Genomic DNA, 24,070 nt, shown 5'->3' on the forward strand with positions numbered 1-24,070 from the left:
AGTGGAAGAACAACATGCATAAAATCATATATAATTGACATGATTAGAGCAGTTGGTGCTTGTCACAAGAGAAATATCGCCCATTGTGATATTAAACCAGCAAACTTTTTACTAGATCAATACGGAAGAATCAAAATCAGTGATTTCGGTTTATCATCAATCATTGCTGATAAATCTGAAATAAAAAAATTCAAAGGAACAAAATTTTTTATGTCGCCTGAGTTAAGGGTGCACCCGTATGTACGTTTATTTGAGAGGAGGAGGATTACCCTCTCAATTTTGAGGGATTCGTTAGTTTATTTTCTCGATGAATATGCAATAAAATTTGATTTTTACCTTATCAATATACTTCATATAATATACACATGTTCATGTAAAAATTTTTTTCCAAAATCCTCAGGAATTAAGGGATTTTTGAATTTTAAGAATTTTTTTCGAATTTTTTCGAAAAAAAAATATTTTCAGAACAGCCTTAACGGCTAAGATTTAGGAACAATGTTAAGTATCAAAAAGAAAGGAGGTCTGATATAGACAACATATATCGTTGAAGGTTGAAAAAATCTCTAATATTTGAGTCCAAAATTTCAAATTTTAATTTTTTGAAAAAAGAGGCCACCCGTATGTACGTTTATTTGAGAGGAGGAGGATTATATTTTTGAAAGGGTGAAACATTATGAATATGTTAATTATATAATAATATGTATTATTATAAAAAAGAAAAAATAAAGCACGTTAAAATTTTTCTTTCTTGATTTTTTACAAAATCTACTTAGAATTATGCAAAATATGACTAAATAATTATAAATTTCAAGTAAAATTTTAATTTTGATAAATAATTTAAATTTCAAAATATCAAGTTCAGTTCGACTATGTATGTAGTAATTCCTCAATAAAGTGCCAAAACCCTATTAAAATATATGAACATTTTCAACATTTTAATGTTTTTATTTAAAAATTTGTTGGAATATGAGCTTCAAACAATTATTATGTAAATAAAAATAATTAAATATATGTATTTATTCGTATTACAACCGTAGTAAGTCGATTCTTCCTTTCTTCTACTGAGGTTTGAATTTGATTTCGAATTGTAAAGAGATTCAAAGGGAAAATACTAGCGGATAAAAACTACCTCCATGAAAGGGTCATAATGGAGTCAAGTTGTATTTTTTGATATTTTTTGCTTTTCGAGCCTAAATAGGTAGCCAAGATAATGCCTAAAAATAAGGTTCTAAATTCTGAAGTTTACATGATCCTCTCGCGTGCACCCTTAACAACAGGAAATAAATATGATCCTATGCAATCTGACATATGGGCATTGGGAATTTCCATTTATTGGGTTGCAACAAAAACTTATCCTTTCAAATTATCCGATCAAATGAATTTCTTTGAAAACTTGAAAAATGACAAATTCAATTTTGAAAAAGTGTCAGATCTCGAATTGAGAAATGTTATCAAAGCATGTTTAACTGTTGATCCAAATAAAAGGCCAACAACAGAAGATATAATCAACATGCCATATTGCCAAAACTCAAAAAATACTTTTGGTTTGAAATCTAAAATTCCAAAGTCGCAAATTGCATCTTCTTGTGCCATTATCAAACCAATTAAATCAAAAAAATACCTTTCTAGGCTCAATTTCCCAAAAATACTTGTTTGAAATAAAATATCTTTTCTAAATTAATTAATTTAAATAAAACTGTCGATTCTAGTGTAAAAATGTTATGATAAGTTCATTGAAGTAACAAAATACTTATGAAAACTCATTTTTTGCATTTTTCAAGCCAGAGATGAGTAAATAAAAGACTTTTACTGGTAATTTTGTTATAATAATGGTTATCCAGCATCAATGATATTCAATTCTGCATGCGTTGACAACCAAAATTATATCGATATTATTATGTAAAATAAACTTATTTTGGAGAATACAAATTAAGTCAAGTTTTCTTATAAGAAGTTTCATTCCTTAGGATTTTTTGAGCAGATGGTAATGTGTTAATAAGAATTTCAATATTGATATTTTTCGCACATCAAATTCTTTTGTTTAAGGTTGATTTTAAATGATAATTCACACGAATTGTCAGAAATTTGTATAAAAGATGGGAATTTCAAATTTTTGAGAAAGTCCCACGAAAAGCAACTTTAACAAATTACATTTGTAAATTGTTTACATTTGCAAAATCATTACAGCAAATAAAATGCCCGGATTTGAAGTTTAAAAGATCTTGTATTCGAAATTTGAAACGACAAAAATATTGTTGTAAAAAAAATAATGGGTCGTCAGGATATATGAAATTAAAATTTTAAATGTACCAATGAGCATAACGCTGGTGTATTATTGATATGTTCATTAATATTTCAAAAACTGTGAATAAAAACGAGCCGCGGATTTGTGATATTTCATAATTTTTGAATTTGAATTTAATGTTCTATTATGCTTTACATATTTTTGTAGGCTTTTTTCTATAAGCCGACGTTGGTCTCAATTATATAACGTACAATTTTTTTTCGCCTGAAGTAGTTTTACTATTAATAGTGTCGCATATGTTGAACTGGTCTGAGTGGAAATAGAGAGGGCCAATCGTTTTCAAAGTTTTTTTTACATGTCAGAAATTTTGCTCACATGGATTCTTTCCTAGCTGGTAATTTTTAAGTATAGAATTTGTAACACTACAGTTTATCTTGTAATTATAAACATATCAAAAAGCTATTAACAATCGTAAGACAAAATTGAATTGCATATAATTTTTAAGATATTCACAATCACAGATATATATGTATAAGTATTACCTCCGATCATCATTGTTCAATATTTAAATTGAATACGAATTGAATATTCTCAAAAATTTAATATTTTTAGTGATGTTACTGCTCTTGTTGGTAAAATTAACCCGACAAGCTATAGAATATAATGGAATAACTACACAAGGAAGACGTCTTACAGAAAGGCCAATATTATGCTTAAAGCCACAAGAAATTATACCTGATAAAAGTGAACAAACGTTCACCTGCAATTACGGTGACTTTGGGCCAGATAATGTTTACTTTAAAGCAAAATTCGGTACACGTGATGAAGCTTCTGATTATCAACAATTTGATCTCGATGTCCAGGCAACACCAAATGGAAATGAAAATGGATTCAATGCAAAGGTCTCAATTCCTGAGCTAGCTGAGGAGCAAAATTCAATCACATTTGCAATGATTAGTACCAATGATAACGCTATAGTCTCCAAAAGTGAAGTAACTATAAAGATTGCTCCAGCACCTAAAATTGAAGTATATGGTTCAGCACCTAAAACTGAAAAATATGGCCAAGCTAAGGCTAAATTCCAACTAGTTTATATTTGTGAAACAGATTCGATGAAAGTTCAATACAGAGAATCTGGAAGCAATAGTGAATTTCAAGATGTAATTTCAATATCTGATTGGATGGGAAGTGCTTCAAATACCGAAACCTTTAATGTTAAATTTGACGTGCAACAAATGACTAGAGTTGAATTCAAGTTTATTGACAAATTTGACAGATTTATTCTCATTGAACGTGATATTAATATACAGAATTATGTTACATTTGGTTGTTATGTTGAACCTGGTAGTGCAATTCAAGGAGATAAAGTAAACATTTTATGTAATCAACACGCTAGTAGTTATGAAGATTTACTTAATGGATATATTGAACGCAAATTGTATTTTGTAAATTATGCGGATAACAACAATCATGTTCTCTTAGCAACTTCTCATTCTAGCAACTTGGATATGAGAGAATTTGATCTTCCAGTAATTTCTCAAAATGCTCCACTTAAAATTTTGATTCAATGTGACCAAGATCCAGCTGCTAATCAAGAAATACCACTGAAGAGTTCAATGAGACCTCCCATTACAGTTGATTTCCAAATCACTGATCAAACAGACTCATCTGCTAATGTACATGTGACATTATCAGAAGATTTAGGTAGTGACTATCAAGAAACTCAATATGCAATTGGACCATCTGAAACTTTAACATACAAAAAATTTTCTGATACTACCAGTTATGTAACGAAGGATTTTGTAATTAATGAACAATTCCCATCAGATTTTACCTTGACAATCAGAGTAAAATATCTCGATGGCAAATATGCAAGCAAAACAATTACTATTGGTGATCCAATCGATCCAATCTATGAATTATCAATTGGAAAGAATCAACTCAAAGATAAAGTATACACTGCCACTAAAGAATATAAAGTTTTGCTACAATATGGATCAACTTCTGCTCAGGTTAAAGCAGAAATGGGAGGCAAGAATTAGACATTACTGAAGAATAATGTTGCCGCATTTGATTTCACCGAAGCTGGAAAATTATATCACTCCGGAAATGAAGAAGTAACAGCAATTGTCTTTGATTCATCTAAATTCGAAGCAGATGATTATATTTATCTCACTGGCAATGCAAAATTATCCTTTGGAACAGCAAGTGATTCACAATATAAACTCGATCCTACAAAAACACTCGCCCTAGTTCTTACTACTTTTGATGGAAAAGGAGATTTAGTGAGAGGTTTAAAATACGATGAATCGTTAGATGCAGCTGAGTTTTTGAGTAAAATCGAATCGCATCAATACAAAATTGATGGAAGTGTATACGCTCCCTCGAAGAGGAAGCTTTTAAATTCTAACGCTAATTTCCAAGTAATAACATGGAAATGCAAAGATCCAACATATAAATTTACTGTTACATATGAAATGACATCGTCTACAGATAAAGAAGCAATGATAATTAACTCACAAGTTGGCACTCACAAATTTGCATCTGAACCTGATTCAGGAAAAACAGATCCAGGAAAAACAGATCCTAAACCAGGATCAAATCCAACTGAAACCACCAATGGTAAAGAAGATGGAAGTGATGCAAAAACAGGTGGTGGAAATGGAGGAAAGATTGCTGGAGCAGTGATTGGTGTTTTGATCGTCATTGCAATTGTCTGTGTTGTTGTTTTCTTTGTATTGAAGAAGAAGAAAGCTTCAGAAGAAAAAGATTCAAATGATGACCAAGTACATGAAGATGCATCAAGAGATGATGCAGCCAAAGTTTAAAATATTAAAAAAATTTAAACTCAATAACGAAATAAAAAAAATTATTAATCTAACTTTTGACATCTGATTTTTAAATATACTGTGAGAATCTAATGAATGGTATTTTACATTGGTATGTTTCAATAATTTTGAACTTCAATCTTTGCAATTTTTCTAAAAACTCCTTAATGAAATGAAGCAGATTGATACCTTATCATTTATGCTTATCAAGGTTTTATGAATTTCCTAAATCAAAATTAAAAGGTGGCGAAGGTACGACAAAGCCGTCCGAGGCACGACAAAAATGTTGAAAGATGAATGATATGCTGTCTAAAATGAAAGAAATTATTATTCCTTTATATGAGAACATCAATGGTTGAACAATAAAGCCGTAAGAAATGCACTCGAATTTACTTTTTCATTTCACATTTTTTGTTGCATGGAGTTCGAGTCATCTATAAATCATCTGAGCAAAGTCATATCACACGAATGCTTTATTTGGAAGATTAATATTATGTCCTATCAGAAAGTCCTTTTCGAACCAAACATTTCCAGATCTTGTCAAAAGATTTCAATATCATGTTGGGTCAAAAAGATGATCTTTATGATATTGCTCAATATAAGCTTTAATTTTTCAGACACTTATTTCTTGAGGTGAATTTTTCAAATTTGTAAATTTTTGTTCAATTGCAGCATACACCAGAAAAATGTCCACATTAACAATATTATTCAGATATCTGATAGTTAAAGCATGCCAATTTACTGATAAATCCAGAATTTGATAAATGATACCATATATTCTCATTTTATAGCTTGCAAAACATACCCATTGTTAACTATGTTATAACGTATTATTAAGAACTTTGTAAATACCATATTTTCAAATTCAGATTTGATTTTTTTTTATCTTAGTCTGAAATACAATCAAATGCTCAGTCTTATTTTGATTTAAACACCTTTAAGTTTTGCTTTACTCATATATTTTAGAGAAATCTATAAATAATTACATCATACAAAACGAATTTCATATCAATATAGCTTTTTCTAATATAAACATACTCCAATAATATTATATATTGTTAGCAATAACTTACTGATACTTCAATATTATTATTCAAATTCTAAAATGATTGAAGTGATTTCAAGCCTTAATGGTCTTTCAACAGTTTAATCTCTTATATATGAGTTTTTCCGTTATATTCATTGATAATTCACAAGTTTCAAAATTGTTACTATTGACTAAATCGAAAAACAAAAATTGAATGAAAAAAAATCGATGCATAACTAGCCCCCTTGCCTATTTTCAACATTATTTTTGCCTTTAATTGTTTTCATTTATTTGGAGAATTTTAATATTAAAATGGAAATTTTATCAGTACATATAGTGATGTATATTTCCACTCATACTGTTTCTTTTGAACTCTAATTTGTTATACCTTCAATTTCATATCTCCATCAAATCAACTTCATAAGATTATACCTTCAAATACAATGATTACCTTCTATTTATTATATCTAATATACAAAATATTAATTAGAATGAAGTGATTAGATCATGATCTCAAAATGCTAAGTTAGGATTTCTATTTCAACATAATTAATGGCTCCAACTACATGCGTTCATTACCATTATATAACAGCTAAGGATTCGATTTGCAAAATTTTGAGCTGAAATTATTTCACAATTTAAATAGTATACTTATTGTTCATGATATTAACATTTTCAAAAATTAGTATATCTCAATTATTTCAATAATCTCTTTGTCTAATACCGTATAATATGAACTCAATTTCCAAACTTTTTCTCTCTCATTGTTTTTTTGGACATTGCATATGTATTGTGATAATTTAAGGATATCTCTCCGTCGACCCTCTAAAATAGGAAAGAAATTATTCATTTTCGAATATTATTGTGTTGCCATTCTACAAATGATATTTCTAAATAACTTTGTCATATTTTTTATCAAACTTTGGTTAAAATATGATTCATCAAATTCAAATAAAATATTGTTTATATATAGGGATTTCTTTAACTAATTCTGTATATACATATAATAACATCTAAATTACACTGTGAATATGGATAAAGTTTAAGAACAATTAAATCAAATTCTCGACACAAGTGTTGACAAGTAAAATTTTTATTAATACATTCAATTATGGTGAATAATTAGAGCTCTCTAATTTCGAAAATAAATAAATTAGGAAAATTTCATGGGATTCGGAATTGATATGCTAGCTTCGGCAAATATCTTGATATTGTTAACTTAAATGAAGATAAATTTATTGGAAGATGAATGTCCGAATTCAAATAAATCAAATCAGATCCACTAATTGATAGATCTATTGGAATTCTTTGTAATATCTTTCTGTTAATAAATATATTATTTATTAAAGCCTCTAAATTTAAATATTTTATTTTAAAACTGTTCGACACCACACCAGGGCCAAAGTCGAGATATGAGTTGATTGAAAATCAAAAATTGAAATGCTTTCATATTTCTCATGCTCTATCTATTTTTATGAGTAACTCCAACTTAAAAACCAAAAATCTATAAACATGTTAGAAATCTCCAATATATCAAAAGTAGATGATTATGTTTAACTAAATAATCTTAATAAATTTATACATCATTACCTGTACAATACATCATCAATATCATCTATTCTCTAAATATCTATACGAGCTCAATAAATGTACCAATGTAACACCGAATTTTCAATGAAAGAAAATGCAGGGAGAGGGGGTAGCACCTCAGAGTTATACCACACTTCGTCAAATTGTGAATGTTATTTCAGAATTTTGAGTCATATATATCAAAAAAAAATTTTGTTCTATGAGTTTCTCTCAAATTGATGTCAAAATTAGTGCTTACATAGTGAATATGCACGCATTTTGTCTGATATGCAATTACCATTCTTAGCAATTCATGATGAGGGGAAAAAATGCCATTTTGGAAAAACCTACAATTGTAAGTGGAGCTATATTTTGCTCCACTATGCCACGTATACTTGTAATAATCATATATTGTATGAAAAATGATAGTTAAAAATTGACTCGAATAAATGGTGGAAGCGACAAATTTGTGACGGACTCGTAAAAATGTATGAAATCAAAGTTTGAAATGCAAAAATATACACAAAAATGAGTTCTTTTTGATATGTTGGTGAGAATTTCAAAAAAGGAAAACAAAAACGTGTAACAGAATTTTTATTATTATCAAATTATTTCATACAATATAAAGGATGAATTTCGTTTAAAAAATAAATTAAACTCGTAATATTAAAATTATATATATTTGCATTCAAATTTGAAATGGGGTCATTTCAAATTTAGAAGGCAAACGTATAACATTATATTTGTATTAAATGCTTTTGAAAGCAATTGAATGTTATTGAATATTATTGAATAATATTGAATATTATTGAATTTAAAATCATTTTGATGATGTTGGTGCTTTATTTAGCAACATTAACTCATGAAATAAATTGCGAAAGTGTAAACACAATGCTTGAATTTCATGTGCCAATATCATTAACATGCACAGAAATAACAGAACAATCCTATTCTGTCTCATTGAGTTATGGATCTGGATATGGATATAATAATTATATTTATAATGCCACTATTTCGGATTCAAACACTTTAACTTTCATAGTTACGGATGAAAAACCATTTACATATCTAAAAGTAAAAGATCCTAATAATAGATATTATGCAGTATCATCTGTTGTCTTTAAGTCAAATCCTGCCATAGAAAAATTTGAATATCCTAGCAGTAGAGAATATTATGCTGGAAGATGGAACGAAATTCAAATTAACACAATATTTGATCAACATTATTATGGAAAAGGAGAAAATAGTTACAGTATTGCAATTTCTCAAGATCCAAATGAAACTGAGGATATATTTCAAGAAAACTCACTTTTATACACTTTTAGAAGTAATGAAATGTATTTTTACATTCCAATCAACATTCAGGAAGGAAATTATTACATCATCCTTCAGTTTCTATATAAAGATATAAATGAAGTTACCAAAAAATCAAATTTATATAAATCAAGAGATTCAATCTTAGTAAAGCAATCGATTAGTAATAATCAATTATCTGTGGAATTACAACAAGATTCACGAGTATTGAGTAGAAGAACAACTACATTTTTACAATATGAAGCTTATCCAGCAGTGCCTTTTGCTAAAATTATGTATAAAGCGGGTGAATTCTCAACGGATCTATCATTGTATTCTGAATTTGCGGAGATTGTTTCTATTAATGAAGCTGATAACTATATATATGGTCCAGTTGTAAAGCCTGACATTTTACATAAGATTACATTTGTATTGATTGATACTAAGAATCTTCAAATTTTGAATCAGACAGAAATCGATAATCTAACTATTCTTCCGGAATTTGAAATTGAAAGTTATACAATTGATAATCCAAAGGATCCATATGGTTATTACTTTTTGCAACCAAAAGATGTTATGACCGGAACAATTACATTCAAATATCAAACTATTAAAGAATATATTGAATTTTATAAAAGGGATATTAAAGGCACATTAACTGAAATCCCGGGTGAAAGCCAAAAATTCAAGTTCTCTATTAACGTAGAAGTATCTTACGGTTCATTTCAACGATTCTTTTTAACTTTTGATCAGAAATCTGATCGGGCTGAAATCGAAATTATGCTTAGATACATGGAAATGAATATCAATATTAATCACTACTTGCCAGTATCAGGTATTATTGGTGGAGACATATATATTCATTCAAACCTCAATAGACTGCATGAAGTGAAAACAGTTGCAAAATTTGGTGAATATGATTCAACAATTTCATCATATAATTTTGAAATTGACTCAAGAGAAGGTAAAAACGAAATTTCATTTGATTTTGGAAATAAGATCACATACAATACAGATGAACCATTTCCAACAAAACTAACATTTGTTTTAATTGTTAATGATGTCATTGCAGTTCATAAAACAGCCGATTTTTTAATTTTGACACCTCCAAATATTGAATCAATTACGGACTCAAGCACTACACATGAATACACAACGAATTCTAGAATGGTATTGAATATTAAGAGAATAAAGGCAGTTGCAATGGAAGATTCAACAATAAAATTCCAATTCGTTAATCAAGATACTAATATAATGTCAAATCCTACAATTACTGATACCAATAAACCAATAAAAGTCCCCAGCACTGAAAATAATTTCACAATTTTGATCCCAATTGCAAACAATATTGAACTTGGGCAGAAGAATTTATTAGTTAAAATAGTAGATCCAACTGGTCAAGAATCATCACTCTTCACAATTCCTGTAACAATCACACAAGGAAGACAAGTTACAGAAAGTTCAATATCATGCCGTAAGACACAAGATATGATACCTGATAACAGTGAACAAATGTTCAAATGCAATATCGATAACATTGAATCAAATCCTGTTTACTATAAAGCAAAAATCGGTACATATGTTTCAAGTTCAAGTTATTCACAATTTAATATCGATATTCGTATAGAACCAATTGGAAATGAAAACGAATTCAATGTTTATGTCAAAATTCCTGAGCAAAAAGAGGAGAAAACATCAATTTCATTTGCAATGATTACTTCCAATGATAACACGGTCATCAAATACTCCGATATAACTGATATAAAGATTGCATCGGCACCTAAAATAAAAATTCCTTCAAATTATCCATATTTTGAAAAAAATTCATTAGCACAATTTGAATTCTACTTGGATTATATTTGTGACTACCAATCAATGAAAGTCCAATATAATGATCGTGCAATTAATAGTGAATTTCAAGATGTAATTTCAATATCTCCATTAAAACAAATCAATAGATATGGTGATACTTATAATGCATTTACCGTAACAGTTAATGTGCAACAATTGTAAAATATCCAATTCAAGTTTATTGACAAATTTGGAAGATTTATAATTAAAGAGCCATCATATTTACTTAAAGAATATTCTGACTATCGATGTGAAACTAATCAATATAGGACATTGCAAGGAGAATTGGTAAATATTGAATGTTCACCAACAAATTCAAATTATGATTCGTATGTAGAACGCGAATTTTATTTTGTAGATTATTCTGATGGCAACAAGTACAAACTAATGAACATTTCTTCAGGGAAAAAAGTCGAATTTTCTCTTACTCTTCTAATAATTTCTGAAGAAGCCGATTTTATAATTTATATTAAATGTGTCAATGATTCAGATTTCAATCAAAGTGTTGTAATGGAAAGAGCTTTAGATATACCCCTTCAAATTGATTTTGAAATTACTGCAATATCTAATACTTCTTTCACTGTAAATGTGAAGGCGTCAAAAGATTTCGATACTGGCTATTATACTTATTATGCAATTGGGCCAATAGAAAATAGTCAATTCGAATCAGTGACTGATTCTTATTTAAGTTATACAGATAAAGAATTCAAAATTTACGCAGATTTACAACCTTCGGAATTTAATTTGACAATCAAAGTAAAATAGTTAGGTAACAGAATTGCAATCAAAACAAAAGTTATCAATTATTATATTCCAATCATTAAATTATATTATAAAAAATATCAACTCAAAGATGCTATATACAAAATAACTAAAGGGCATAAAGTTTTGCTACAGCCTGGGTCAAGTTCTGTTCAGGTTAAAGCAGAAATGGGAGACAAGAATTATACATTACTGAAGAAAAATGTTGCCGCATTTGATTTCACCGAAGATGGAAAATTATATTGCACCGGAAATGAAGAAATAACAGCAATTATCTTTGATTTATCTGAATTCAAAGCAGATGATTATTTGTACATTACTGGTAATGCAAATTTAACTATTGGAACAACAAGTGATTCACAATATAAATTAGATCCTACAAAATCACTTGTACTTGTTGCCACTACTTTTGATGGAAATGGAGAATTTAGTAGTTTTTCATATAGTGATTATAATCCTTATAAACTAAGTATTAAATATTATAATATTGATGGTGATACTGTATATTCGAGGAAATCTTTATCTTTTTACAGAAATTTCAGAATTATTACATTCAAATGTGAAGATTCAACATATGAATTTAATCGGAATTTCCAAACTCAATCATCTTCAGATAAAGAAACAATGATAATTAACTCAAAAGTTGGCACTCATAAATTTGCATCTGAACCTGATAATTCAAATCCAGCACCAAATCCAAATCCAGGAAAAACAGATCCTAAACCAGGATCAAATCCAACTGAAACCACCAATGGTAAAGAAGATGGAAGTGATGCAAAAACAGGTGGTGGAAATGGAGGAAAGATTGCTGGAGCAGTGATTGGTGTTTTGATCGTCATTGCAATTGTCTGTGTTGTTGTTTTCTTTGTATTGAAGAAGAAGAAAGCTTCAGAAGAAAAAGATTCAAATGATGACCAAGTACACGAAGATGCATCAATGGATGATGCAGTTGGAGTTTAAAAAAAAATTTAAACTCAATATCGAATTAAAAAAAATTTTTTTATTAATCTAAGTATTGACATCTATTTTTATTACTCTTTGAATGAAGATAAGTAAAATTGAGACGGTGTATTAGATAATTTTTGAGATGGAAATTTATATATATATAAATCTTTTAATAACTTTGGATTTCAATTTTTGCATTTTTCATGAAAACTAATAATTGAATTAAGCAGGATGATGTCTTATCAAATGTTTTCATCAAGTACTCAATATTGATTGCGCGGTTATGATTAATCAAAATGAGTAACTCCTCAGCCTAGACTATTAAGAGAACAACAATTAGTTGAGTATTCAGATTCAATGTTTTGAAATAACATAATTTGATTCGAAAATGGTTAAAATATTAGAAATCTTTTACTATTTTGATAAGATTAATAAAATGGGAATTTCTCGCATATGTTCGTACATGAGCAAATACTATACCTTTTGCGAATAAAGAATTTTTTCATAAAAAAATTTTTTTAGGAATTAGCATATCGGCGTTTTGCGACATTGCCAAACGCCAGATTTTAACCCGACATATGAGCATAAGCTCGTATATTGGAATAAACTCGACTTATTCCATATTAAAGTTATTATAATAATAAGGCACTTAATGTGCAAATCTAATTGAATTAGAAAATGCACATTAAGTGCCTTTTATTGGAATATGTAATACCACATATGGAATACTGAAATCCGAGCATCAATTAGGAATGAACTAGTGCAAATTTTAGAAATACAGTATTATGTTAAATTCAGGATAAAAATTGTTAGAAATTTATATTTACAAATGAGTAAATAAGTATTTTGTAAAGTTTTCGTTTGATTTTCAAGCTTGTTGGAGAAAAATAATGAAAATAATTATTTATTTAAGCAATTTACACTAAAACTTTTTATGGAAATTGCAGTTCTAGCAATGTCTTAGAATTTAGTTGTCATTTAAAGTGTGAAATGCATTGATTTGCTAGTGAATGTAAATCGGGAATACAAAATTAATATAAATGAACGAAAAATCTTCTAAGAACATCCTAAAATCAATCACCTTTTGAGTGGCTTTCATAATATATCTAGATGATAAACCAGAAATTGAACCCGCATATGGGTCCCATTAGGATAAATTGTAAACTATTCAAAAATAGTTTACAAAATTAATTTAGGTAATAATAAAATTTTTAATTGAGATAAATTAAAAAAAATCTTAGGAGAATGTTATGGATTTTCTTCATTGAACCATTCGATAAATGAGCATCTTTGCGAGCCATTTGTGTTCGAGAGTCTTGTACCATAAAAGTGGCATCTCAGCAGTTGAGCATCCCTTCAATGCATTGATATCTGTTGATGGAACAGAGTATGCGACTTCATCATTGATCATGATCCAATATGCACTTTTTTGCAAAAAGACCACGTAATGAAAATTGCAATAGGCAACAATTGCAATCAATTGATATCTTTGCCTTTCGACTGTTGGGAGTGTCAACTTTTTCGGGAAGTCAAAGATGACTTGATGAATCGAATCATTCTGCCACTCTCTCTGAATGTCGAAAGTCAAGAATTGTGGCCATGATGTGTTCCTTGTAGTTGACAAATGATATTGAATGGCATGATCGAGATCTGGTTCTCTAATTCTGGTGTGAATCGAGTAGCAATTTGTTTGTTCGTTGGCACTATCACGGTAAGTGATTCGGAAGAGTTGACCGATTCCTGGTATTTGCTCTGCGAGATCTGTGATCAATCTTGTCATCGTGTCATCACAATCTTGTGCCTCATATGTTGAGTTACCAAGTAATGTGGCAAGTTCATGGGGAACGAAGACTAATCCTTTGGACTTCAATGAATTCAAATTTGTAAAGATACTTGACATCTCTGTTACGATGGGAGAGGACTGATTGGCAACCTTCAAAACTTCTGTTCTCACTTCGGATATGTAGAACAGAACCTGTAAACATACGTTCAAATGACACGTATTTCCCATATTATGAAGACCAACAATACCACCTTTAATTGGGTAAAGGTAGTTCGCCTCTTGTGATGACTGTATGATATCGACAGCTTGATGAGCGACAGCAATGATGTTCCGCTTTGATGGTTTCATGGAGGGTGCAACAACAGCAGCGACGGTATCGCTTGAAGGAAGAACCTTTGTTGGTGTAAAATCTTCGAAAAGGAGTAACTCTTCATTATCATTCAGGGGTGATCCATCAATGTTATAATTTGTCAAACTGACTAAACCTGATATGATCAGAGGAAGTGATGTGTGCTCACCTCGAAAACCATTTTTCATGCAGGATATTGGTAATCATCAAATCCTCGCTTTACTGTCAAAAAATCCGAGACTTTTGACAAATCGAAAATCTTCTTGTCATGGACTGCAGCCATAAACTCAACGATTTGATGTATGGCTTTTCCATCTGGTGACACGAGGACTTGGAGCTTAATACCAATGCAGTGGTTTTTTTCATCCCAACTATAAAGCCTCTCTTCCTTTACCGAAGGAATGTTGAAAGGAATTGTAGTGCTGTCTACAGCTGCAACAGCATCAGGGAAGTTTGTAAATTTGTTCTTCATTGAAGTCAACGGTGGACAGTGATTGGGAAGAAAATAGCTCGCAAAGATTGGAAATGCAACATTGGTAGTTCTTGTAACTAATTTGGAATAGCATGACTGGGAAATATGTAGCAACGGACATAATGCTGAATAGGGCAAGTATGTGCAGTAATATGTGAGCGTGAGGAAGAGAGACTCGATTGTTGAAAATTTGACCTTCCTTCCTCTTCTGGCCCTTCCACAGTTGGATTCAATAATGTCAGCGAGGTATTCCAACTGTTCATATGTGAAGTTGCACAATGATCGGAGCTGGAGCTTTGGATGCATCCTGATGAATATTGAAATCGAGAACCTGGGCATTGGATTGGTCAATGTCATCTCTTTTGCCTCTTCTTCATTTAATGGCTCTTCATCTGTGTCAGAATTCTCAGGTGTAACAGTAACAACAATGTTCGCCCTTCTGGATTTTTTTATCTTGGTGATGATATCTTCATCGCATGGTTCATCCATGTTGATAAATGAAGTGATTAAAAGATATAAAAATCTTATCAAATTTGAAATAGAGTTCAAAATTAATAAATAATGAAACCCAATCAATTTAATCATATCTAGATATCCTAATATATATCATTTTAAACTTGAAATTAAGAAACTGTGAAGAATTCAAAAACGTTTAAAATCTTTCATACAATTTAATCATATTTCATATTCTATATATGGTATTACATATTCCAATAAAAGGCACTTAATGTGCATTTTCTAATTCAATTAGATTTGCACATTAAGTGCCTTATTATTATAATAACTTTAATATGGAATAAGTCGAGTTTATTCCAATATACGAGCTTATGCTCATATGTCGGGTTAAAATCTGGCGTTTGGCAATGTCGCAAAACGCCGATATGCTAATTCCTAAAAAAATTTTTTATGAAAAAATTCTTTATTCGCAAAAGGTATAGTATTTGCTCATGTACGAACATATGCGAGAAATTCCCATTTCAAAAATTTTTGTTGTCAATCAATCTCATTGAAATTATTGGTTTTCATATAGAATGCCTATATATCCAAAACAGGATAACAATTTCATTCACTAGGTGATATCAAATCGGTTTGGAAAAAAAATATTTATTTCCATCTTTTGTAAGCTCTATTCATTACGTTGTAACTTCAGAATGTTGGTAACATGAGAATGACTAATATTTAGTGCATTTGACATCTAAAAAATAAGAAATTTCTATTTCTTTTCGAAAAATTACAAAATTCATTATTTATTTTTATATAAAAGGATACGAATTCTTCATTTTGATCTATAAATAGGGTGTCTTATAGATTACAATGTAGCTTTTTCTCACTTTTCTATAGATTACTAATTTTCCAAAAGAAAAGACTGAAATACTGACAGTTATCGATCCATCTACTAAAAATATTAATAGTATTAGTTAATATGGCGTCTCTACAGCAAAATAAAGAAATGTTGAAGAATTTTATCGATAAAATTAAAAAGGTTCTACCAGAATTACATATGAAAGTCTGCTAAACACCGAAAAATGACTAGCAGCTTTCATCATGCAATATAATTGAGTAAAATTGGTAGTTCTGTTCTTAAATTTTTATCGTATTCCAACATTTTCTTTTTATCAATAAGATTGAAAAATAAAGTTGCATTCCAACTTACAAAATTAAATCATGAGCTTCTCGCGAATTTCAACATAAAGCTCGTAAAATTACTAAGATCAATAAAAAAATAGTCGAGTGTAATAAAAAAAAACAATAATAAAACATGTTTAGAAAGAAGTACTAACATACGCTCTACGATTATCCCAGAGCTTGTCAATCGCAATGGCTTGTGTTTGGAGCCAGTTGTAATGAGCATATGGGTTTCTGTATAGACTAACTGACGTCTCCTTTGTCTGACCTTCTCTGTTATCAAAAATATCGCACTTAAGTTTGTTCATGTTATCAACAGATGTGAAACCAGCGAAAGGATCCAAGATTTCTTTTCCAAGACGGCGCTCGTCAATACAGGACATGTATTTCCTAACTGTTTCATCTGTATATTCGCCCTCGATTTCGAAAACTGGGAGATTTTGATTAAGTGCTCTAATATAAGCTTTTTTGTCTTCCATATATAATTCAAGTAAGAGATTATCATTATCTGTAGATTCTTCGAAGCTGTTGTCGCGTGGGAATCTGTTCATGAATCGAAATTATGAGAAATTTAGAAACTTTTATATTCTTCAGAAAAAATCTTTCTATTCTCAAATGCTTTGTGAAGTTTGTGGGGCCTTAAAATAATTTGTGAAACAAGGTTAAATATATAATGTTGAGGATTATATATGTGGAGATTAATTTAAAAAATTGATTTTTTGTGAAGAATTTCAAAGATGGGAAATATGATGGATATATAATAATGATTAAGTTTCCATAAAATTATTAATTGAAATGTTTTACAATAGAGAAGTTTTGACATTGAAAAAATAAAAATGAGAAATTCAATAAGGTGTGAAAAAAAGAAGAGATCAAATAATATTTCAGCTCATAAAACTAATACTTGAATGAGCAGTTTTGATGAATTTGCAGTTATGCACGTTAGAATAAAGAATAAAATTCAAGAATCACTATTAATCAATATATAAGATATATATTAACATATAAAATAAATCAAAATGATAGTCATTTTTGAATGAGTTGGTTTAAAATTTGATTTAATATGATAAAATAAAGTTATAAGTAGATATTGAAGTAGTTTTTTATTGTTGTCGATAAAACCGAAAATTGACAATAATTCTAAATTATGATAATTTATTAAATTGTATTTTGTTATTCTTTTTACCGATTAAAAACTTTTGAATTTCAAAAGTGACAAGTTTATTTTATCTTTAATCTTTTAATAAAATTTAGAATTTATCTTAATATTAGTTAGTATGTTTAAAAATAATAAAATCTGAAATTTTAATGCATTATTCGATTTAAATTGATTTCAAATTTTCAAATTCTCGGCTTGACTATGTGCATTTGTTATATACTATATTCTTTAAATTTAAATCCCTCGTTCTTGAATCCTATCGCTTATCATTATTTCCCAAAACAGAAAATTCTCCAATTGCATATCATTTCTTCTATTATATAATTTTATTGCCTTCTAAAAAATTACTATATCAAATTTATATTAATATATTTCGCCCAAATATTTTGGCATTGTTGAATTTTGTTAAAAACTGTGTGATTTCATGCAGCCTAGTAATACATAATTAGACATAACTAATTTTCTTAAAACCAAGCTTGTATTTAAATGGAAACCATTTGCTTACAAACCCAAGCACAATATAGACAATCAAACTTTCAGAATGCAATATTAAAAATATCTTATTGAATGATGACAACTCAATTAAGCTTAAACTTAGTTTGTTCCATTTGCAGTGGTTTTCAATTTTGAAAATTCTCTCAATCTAAATAGGATAGTTTAAGTGTTTTTATCTCGCTATCTAAAATGATTCATTGGAAATTTTCTATATCAATAAGTACCACTGTGGCTCATATATAGAATTAGTTTATTGTCAATGGATAAAAATAAACCTATCCCCTAGAAAAATGGGGATTTTTTATAAAAAAAAAAGAATGAATAATCAAGGATGAATTACGTTATTTTTATAAAAAAAACTAGAAATTTTCAATTAAAAAAAATATTATTAATTTTTTTCCATTTCTTTTCTTCGTTTTCATAACCAGAAGGTGGAGGAGGTGGAGGGGGAGCGTAGTAAGGAGCCGGTTGGTTGTTAAACTGTGGAGGAGGTGGAGCTTGGTACTGATCGTAGATATTTGGTCCGTAGTTGTATCCAGGCTGCGGAGGAGGGTATTGTCCGTATTGCTGTGGCTGTTGTGGTGGATAAGGAGCGTAGTTCTGCTGTTGTTGAGGATAATTTTGTTGAATATCCTTCAAATTGCGTTTGGAAGAGCTTGATGACGAAATATTCTTCTATGATGACTTGGCAGATAAGAAAACAAAGCACAAAACAACAATAATAACAATAACAACAAAAATAACGCCAACAACTATTCCAGCTATTTTTCCTGGACTTAATCTGCCACTTCCGCCATCATTGAGTTCTTCTTCTGGTCCATTTATCGTCGCATTGTACTTTGTACCGTAAATATAAACTTTTTGTGGGTTTGATGGCTTGTAAACTGAATCGGACAGTTGTGTATATGAATACAGTCCTAAGAACAACCCATAGATCTCTCCTGTGTCCGCTGATGTTGAAATTAAAATCGTATTCGAGTCAGGTTGCGATTGGATAACAACGTAATTGTTTTCCGACAAATAGTCCGCTTTCCAAACAATATGAGACATCGTGGAGTTCTTTCCGATGTAGTTTGGATAAGTTTCGATCGCATATGAAATCAAATCATTCCGATCTTTGGAAGAAATGGGCGTGGAAACTTGGGATGACGAGAATGCATAGAAATGACATGATTGGCCATTATTTATCGTCAAATTCGTACTGAAAAAATGATGATCTTTATCTTTTGCAACAGCAAAGTGTTGTATGTGGCCAGGAGCTGTAACAATGACATCGCTGGTCGCATACGATTGTGAATCCTTATTATAAATGTAAACTGATACGTTTGCAAAAGATTTTTCATTATTTTTCGGTTTGATCGTAAATTCTGCCAATTTGTCAGTGAAATTGAATACATAATTACCTGTTTCACCGAAAACTTCTGTTCCGTCGAGTTTTCCGGTAAATGATTTTGCATTATGGAAAACAACCAAAGAATTCATTTGGAACTTAAGAGATCTGCCTTCCGCTGGTATAAAGAACTCATAAGTACCATCGTAGTAGTTGATATTTTCTTTATTTTCGGGTAATTCGTAATGATCTGATGGTTTCGCGTTTCTCTTCAATGAACCATAGATAGTTATTGATTCACTGGCTCTAAAGACTTCATCGGATGGCTCTGTCTCGAAAAGATTCGAAGATTCAAGTCCATATAAATTATTTGGCGAAATTTTTGAGAAATCAAGGTATAAAACAGCATTATTTGAATAGAAGGGATATCCGTAGTAATCAGGTGTTATTTCTTTTAATAATATTGCATCTCTAACTGTAAATGCCTTTTTTGGCCTGTACTTATAAATTTATATCTTCTGGAGGCAGGTGAAGTGAACACATAACAAATTTTATCACCGAACTTTACATCGTAGTCATATTTCGTTGATGAGAAATACGTCGACGTATCTTCGTTCAAAATCTCAACTGCGAGGCTTGAACATTGTGTATATGGATGAATTAATGAAACTGTACCAACGATTTCGCTTTCTCCAGCTCTTTTGACTTTAATTTCAAATGGACGTTCAAAATCGTAGAAAACGCCTGGTTTTATTGGTGCAACAGTTGATTCAAAGGTGAATTCTTCGGTTTTGAATGCAACAAATACTGATTTCGGTAAAATTCGAAAAGATATTTCATCTGTAAACTTATAGCTGAAATATCCACGTTCGTAGATATGAATATCGTAAACAGAAACTTGTACAACAGCTCCCGGCTTCGGATTTCCAATGTAAAGTGTAATTATGCCACCAAAAAGATAATTTGTGGCTTCTCTTGGATAAAATGCATTAGAATCAACTTCTATGAGTTGGTTGTTGTTAGGAACTTGAATAACATTGTAAATATTGAAATCATTTTTTGTAGTAAAGAAAACGAAGCATGTAGGCTCTTGGTAATAGCCAGGCGCTTCATTTGTCTTCATGTATCCATCAAATGTGTAATCAATTTTAGAACAATTTTTTAATAAACAAGCTGAAAGCAATTGAAGGTATTTGTAGTCTGCTGGTGATGTTGGTGTGATAATTAGTTCTGAACCAGATGTAAATTTACGTGGAAATTCGGTAAAAATGTTGTTATTTGAATCTTTAAAGGTAAAATGTTCAGTATCATAAGGATAAATGAAGGAATCAGCGTATATTTCATAATGTGTCTCTTGTGGAATGGAAAAATTAAATACACCATTAAGGATTTTCTCTACAGCTAAAGTAAACATCTTTTTTTTAATTTATGTCAAATGAAGAAAAAATAAAACTGTTATTTGAATCGATTTGAATAAAAATTCTGTTTGATTAGATATGATATAATCATTCTTGTTTTTTACAGTTTGACAACAGCGCTCGAGCATTCAATTTAAATTTTAGCAATAATCTAGAATAGGCCGAGTATTTCAATATAAATGATTATTCATCATCAAATCTTATTAACCGCTAAATCAATTCAAAATTTTAAAATTGGTCAGAAAATGTTATAGAAAATGTAATATTTAGTGACTAATTAATATGATTATGATAAAAATTTTTATGATTTAATCGTTCCTTCTCAAAAATCGATAATAGTTCTTAAATTTTTTCTCCGTTTTGAAATCAACCATCATTTCAGATTTAGCAAGTCGAATCATGAAAAATTATTTGGAGCGTAAAACAGTACATCAATTTATGTTTTATTACTTTCAAAAAACGAAATTTGATCTCAAAAAATATGAATTGCGCTTTGTTTAAAGCAGGTTCTGAGTGTATACAATAAAACTAATTGGATTTATACTCAATATATCCAAATCTTTAATTTTATTAAATATTTTTTGAAAAAAAATACTCGAAATAAAATAAACTTAATATATCAAAACTATTGAATTTAACAATGTAACAAAAACACAAAAAAATAATATTTAAGTTGATTTCATATCTTCTGTGAGTTCTTCTTCATCTTCCTTAAAAGTAAGCTTGAACCCATAGAATCCAATGACTCCTGTAGTGATTCCGACTCCAACTATAACACAAAATAGGCCAATTCCAGAAGAATCGTCAAATTCTAACGATTCTTGAATAGGAAATTGTTCCTTTGGTTCAGGAGCACCTAATGCAAAGCATTTATATTGGTTATTTGTTGGAATTTGGCGAGAATTCGCTTTTGGTAATGCAAAAACGCAATTTTCAAATGTTGCGGTTGCGGAACTATATAACGATGAAGAATTCTTAACATCGAACACGCAGAGGCTAAAAGCATAGTCTCCCATCAAAAAATAAGTATCAAAATTATTTTTCAAGAAAACAATGCCAGAAAGCGTGATATTTCCTTTCTCAACAGCAAATATGCTCGTTGAGTTATCTTTTGGCGATGTATTTTGTATTATATTGCAAGCAGAAAAAGAATCTTTGGAAAAAGTGCCAAAAAGCCAAATTAAATTAAAACTGTCGTTTTTGGCGAAGTTAGAATAATGTATATTGAGGTTCCTCGGGTTTAAACAACAAAGACAAGCTTCGATATCGAAAATGTTGTTTTTCGTGCTGTTTAAGTATGATATTTGATGGGATCCATCATTTATAAGAAAAGTAACATCTGCACCTTTATATTTGCCTGGATCGCAATTAGAAATCGAATTTTTCGAAAACATGCAGTAATCGATTGACGACAATTGTAGGGATAATGCCTGTCCGCGTGAATGAGAGAAACATGAGAAAAAGCATGATTCTTCTACTATATATGTAAATGAATTTAAAAATAAAGCTCCAGAAGATGTTTCTGAACTGCACTTGAGGAACCCTGATCTTGCTAATTTAAATTCCGCATTTGATAAAACGATTTCAAGTGGTGACGAAGAATTGACATGAATATTTTTGAAAACGCAATCTAAAATTGAATAATCTTTTGACTCTTTATAGGATGATGCATTTTTAAATGTTAGATTTTGAAATTTCATTGTATGCAGTCTATTTAATCTAAATTTCGCAATTTGGGACAAAGAAAAAGCATTTATTGAACAAAATATGTATGGACTGATTGAACAAAAAAGCAAGGTAATAATACTGATCTTGAAATAGGATTCTTTGTTATAGTTCGTCATTGACCTGAAAAAAATTCAAAAAAAAAATCAAGAACAGTTGTGTTTAAATGATAAAAGGGGAAAAGTGAATATTGGGTAATCTATCGACAAATGGCGGTAAACACAGTATTTGAAATCAAAATTTCTTACAAAATCTTGCCAAAAGTTGAAAAATACGGTGTTTACCCGTATTATATGGAAGATAGATATTTCAAGTAAGCTTAAATCGTTTACTCAAATAAAATCAAAGAAATAATTTAAAAATAATTTCATGTTTACTTTAAAACTACAATAAAAACAATACAATTTAAAAAGATGTGATAACAATAAAGAAATTGAGTAATGTTTTCATTATCATCAATGGTTTCTGTTTGTTTTGGTTCTATCTTTGCATAATATTCACCCATTCCAATGGAATATGAATATTTCTTAGATTCATGAGGTTTAATTTGTTGATTTTGCCATGAAAAGTAAATATAAGCACCAGATTCAATATATTTGTACTCTGTACAATTACTCCAAGGTCCAACTCCAGGACATCTAGAATATGAATAAGTATCAACATTTGTAACAAAAGGGAAATCTCGAAGAAGAAATCGAACTGTTCTATCTTTGTTGATAAATTCAACACCTCGATTTCCTTCAATGTTTCGTTCTGGACATTGATCACCACGTGATCCATCACTTCCTGGAATATCAATGTCTGAAAAGCATCGAAAGTCTATTTCATGATTTCTATCTCCGTTGTTTGTAACTGTGTGAATGATGTTGATGTAGTTAACATCTGGAAACAACTTGTAAGAAACTGAAATTGAAACATCTCCATTTGTAACTCTTCCTGAACTACCTTTAATTTCAGTATTATCATCAACACGTAAATATAATCCAATGCCATGATCATTCCATGATATCTTAAAATTTTTGTGTTTAACAAGGTAAGTTCCTTCATTAGTTCCAGTTTTTGGGGAATTAGAATAAATCCAATCGTTTTGCATATTGGATCTTTGTTTTTATCGATGGTCTGTGAAATTAAGGACAAATTGAAATCCGATAAACTTGATAATATAAAAAGTGACATTATGATGAGATAAAAAG

At 29.8% G+C, this 24,070-nt stretch overlaps 11 protein-coding genes across 11 annotated transcripts, besides 1 other annotated feature; 4 read left to right on the top strand and 7 right to left on the bottom strand.

The window, feature by feature from the left end:
- Positions 1 to 226: 226 nt before the first annotated feature.
- Positions 227 to 1,267: a mobile genetic element.
- Positions 1,268 to 3,480: 2,213 nt separating this feature from the next.
- TVAGG3_0696730 (uncharacterized protein) lies at positions 3,481 to 4,287 on the top strand (the record flags this gene model as incomplete). Its single annotated transcript, XM_001329171.1, has 1 exon — positions 3,481 to 4,287. The coding sequence occupies one exon, from the start codon at positions 3,481 to 3,483 to the stop codon at positions 4,285 to 4,287; it is 807 nt and encodes a 268-aa protein (XP_001329206.1).
- A 435-nt stretch (positions 4,288 to 4,722) lies between these two features.
- Positions 4,723 to 5,073, top strand: TVAGG3_0696740 (glycoprotein 38 family; the record flags this gene model as incomplete). Its single annotated transcript, XM_001329170.1, has 1 exon — positions 4,723 to 5,073. One exon carries the CDS (start codon positions 4,723 to 4,725, stop codon positions 5,071 to 5,073), a length of 351 nt encoding a protein of 116 aa, XP_001329205.1.
- A 2,853-nt stretch (positions 5,074 to 7,926) lies between these two features.
- TVAGG3_0696750 (glycoprotein 38 family) lies at positions 7,927 to 10,975 on the top strand (the record flags this gene model as incomplete). Its single annotated transcript, XM_001329169.2, has 1 exon — positions 8,498 to 10,975. One exon carries the CDS (start codon positions 8,498 to 8,500, stop codon positions 10,973 to 10,975), a length of 2,478 nt encoding a protein of 825 aa, XP_001329204.1.
- A 768-nt stretch (positions 10,976 to 11,743) lies between these two features.
- On the top strand, positions 11,744 to 12,535 carry TVAGG3_0696760 (glycoprotein 38 family; the record flags this gene model as incomplete). Its single annotated transcript, XM_001329168.1, has 1 exon — positions 11,744 to 12,535. One exon carries the CDS (start codon positions 11,744 to 11,746, stop codon positions 12,533 to 12,535), a length of 792 nt encoding a protein of 263 aa, XP_001329203.1.
- A 1,246-nt stretch (positions 12,536 to 13,781) lies between these two features.
- On the bottom strand, positions 13,782 to 14,651 carry TVAGG3_0696770 (cysteine proteinases family; the record flags this gene model as incomplete). Its single annotated transcript, XM_001329167.1, has 1 exon — positions 13,782 to 14,651. One exon carries the CDS (start codon positions 14,649 to 14,651, stop codon positions 13,782 to 13,784), a length of 870 nt encoding a protein of 289 aa, XP_001329202.1.
- Positions 14,652 to 14,836: 185 nt separating this feature from the next.
- On the bottom strand, positions 14,837 to 15,613 carry TVAGG3_0696780 (ZGC:162945 family; the record flags this gene model as incomplete). The annotated part of the gene is made up of 1 exon (XM_001329166.1): positions 14,837 to 15,613. One exon carries the CDS (start codon positions 15,611 to 15,613, stop codon positions 14,837 to 14,839), a length of 777 nt encoding a protein of 258 aa, XP_001329201.1.
- A 1,274-nt stretch (positions 15,614 to 16,887) lies between these two features.
- On the bottom strand, positions 16,888 to 17,301 carry TVAGG3_0696790 (uncharacterized protein; the record flags this gene model as incomplete). The annotated part of the gene is made up of 1 exon (XM_001329165.1): positions 16,888 to 17,301. One exon carries the CDS (start codon positions 17,299 to 17,301, stop codon positions 16,888 to 16,890), a length of 414 nt encoding a protein of 137 aa, XP_001329200.1.
- Positions 17,302 to 19,079: 1,778 nt separating this feature from the next.
- Positions 19,080 to 19,886, bottom strand: TVAGG3_0696800 (uncharacterized protein; the record flags this gene model as incomplete). The annotated part of the gene is made up of 1 exon (XM_001329164.1): positions 19,080 to 19,886. The coding sequence occupies one exon, from the start codon at positions 19,884 to 19,886 to the stop codon at positions 19,080 to 19,082; it is 807 nt and encodes a 268-aa protein (XP_001329199.1).
- A 302-nt stretch (positions 19,887 to 20,188) lies between these two features.
- On the bottom strand, positions 20,189 to 21,148 carry TVAGG3_0696810 (amelogenin-related protein family; the record flags this gene model as incomplete). Its single annotated transcript, XM_001329163.1, has 1 exon — positions 20,189 to 21,148. The coding sequence occupies one exon, from the start codon at positions 21,146 to 21,148 to the stop codon at positions 20,189 to 20,191; it is 960 nt and encodes a 319-aa protein (XP_001329198.1).
- A 672-nt stretch (positions 21,149 to 21,820) lies between these two features.
- On the bottom strand, positions 21,821 to 23,011 carry TVAGG3_0696820 (pectin lyase-like family; the record flags this gene model as incomplete). Its single annotated transcript, XM_001329162.1, has 1 exon — positions 21,821 to 22,996. One exon carries the CDS (start codon positions 22,994 to 22,996, stop codon positions 21,821 to 21,823), a length of 1,176 nt encoding a protein of 391 aa, XP_001329197.1.
- A 237-nt stretch (positions 23,012 to 23,248) lies between these two features.
- Positions 23,249 to 24,052, bottom strand: TVAGG3_0696830 (uncharacterized protein; the record flags this gene model as incomplete). The annotated part of the gene is made up of 1 exon (XM_001329161.1): positions 23,251 to 23,970. One exon carries the CDS (start codon positions 23,968 to 23,970, stop codon positions 23,251 to 23,253), a length of 720 nt encoding a protein of 239 aa, XP_001329196.1.
- Positions 24,053 to 24,070: the final 18 nt, after the last annotated feature.

Source organism: Trichomonas vaginalis, chromosome III, assembly GCF_026262505.1.
Source record: "Trichomonas vaginalis G3 chromosome III, whole genome shotgun sequence".
In the NCBI taxonomy this organism is placed as follows: domain Eukaryota; phylum Parabasalia; order Trichomonadida; family Trichomonadidae; genus Trichomonas; species Trichomonas vaginalis.